We start from the raw sequence: 1,065 nt of genomic DNA, 5'->3' as shown, positions 1-1,065 counted from the left end.
CGCGTCCCCCGAAATCCCGGAAGTCGCTCCAGCGGCGCCTCCCAAAACCAGGCGCCAGCGGAGGCGGAGCGGAGCCCGGAGAGCGCCGAGGTTCATTGACCCCCCCTACTAGTACCAAAAGGCAGCCCCAGCCACTGTGACCCCGAATCTGGACGCCTCCGTCCGCCACGCCTCCTAGGGTAGGCTAAGTGTGACTGTTGTCTCGATCATCCCCGGGAAATCCAGCGATCCGCAGCCGCCCCCATACTGAGGCTGAGCCGGCTCAGTAGGCTCAGTATGAGCCGCCGCGACCGGCCGCGCGGCGGCCCGGAAACCGGCCGCGCGGCGGCCCGGAAGAGGCCCCACCCGACCCCGCTTCGCAGCCGCTGCCCCACGGACCCTGCGGGCTCCCTGGACAGAGGTGGCGCCAGGCGCGGGGCGCTTAAGGGCGGCTAGGGGGAGGGGCAAGCCGCAAACTCAGCTTCGTTGGGTTTCCCAGGCCCGCCACCGTGCTGCACCAGATCGAAAAGCCCCGAGAGCGCCGGAGTCGTAGCAGGTCGGATGCATATCCTTACGGCGGAGTCCTTCGAGCGGCCAATGCGGAAGCGAAGAGGGCGGTGATTGCGAGGGCGAACGAGCATCTTTTAATCGAGGTTGATATCTCCCTGATGCTCATCTCCAAGTCCATCGTCCCAAGTTTGGGTGGCTCAATGGGCGCATCCAAATTGGAGGAGCGCCTTGAGCTTGTCGGCGCCGCGATACTTGAACAAGGGGGGGTAGTTTTATTGCAGATATTGGACTCGATGAGCATCGTGAGGGCAACATAGTGGGCACCTCGGAGGCCAAGGTCATCGACCGTAACAAGACCTGAGTGGGGGATGAAAAATCACCGAAGGAAGGAAGGATGGATGGATGGAGGGATGGATGGATATGGATGGAGGAATGGATGGTATTTGGGCGGGGGCTCACGGAGTGGTATCTTGTCGAGCACGGTCTTGAGGCGTCCACGGTCAAGGTACGCCCTCATGAAGGGCGAGTCAGGGTCTCTGATGCGGTCGACGTTCTTGATGGCGATGCCTCCTGCCA

The 1,065-nt window shown here is 62.8% G+C and overlaps 1 protein-coding gene across 1 annotated transcript in view; it reads right to left on the bottom strand.

Annotated features, from left to right (window-relative positions):
* Positions 1-402: 402 nt before the first annotated feature.
* Positions 403-1,065, bottom strand: part of AURANDRAFT_69984 (hypothetical protein) — a gene marked incomplete at both ends in the record, with an annotated part of 1,517 nt that continues 854 nt past the window's right edge. Inside the window, 2 exons of the mRNA XM_009043392.1 lie at positions 403-846; positions 949-1,063. Coding sequence (XP_009041640.1) covers positions 1,017-1,063 — 47 coding nt within the window. The remainder of the gene's footprint in view (positions 847-948; positions 1,064-1,065) is intronic.

This window comes from Aureococcus anophagefferens (assembly GCF_000186865.1).
Source record: "Aureococcus anophagefferens unplaced genomic scaffold AURANscaffold_53, whole genome shotgun sequence".
NCBI lineage: Eukaryota > Pelagophyceae > Pelagomonadales > Pelagomonadaceae > Aureococcus > Aureococcus anophagefferens.
The sequence above is the reverse complement of the archived record's forward strand: the minus strand, read 5'-3'. Positions and strand labels throughout refer to the sequence as shown.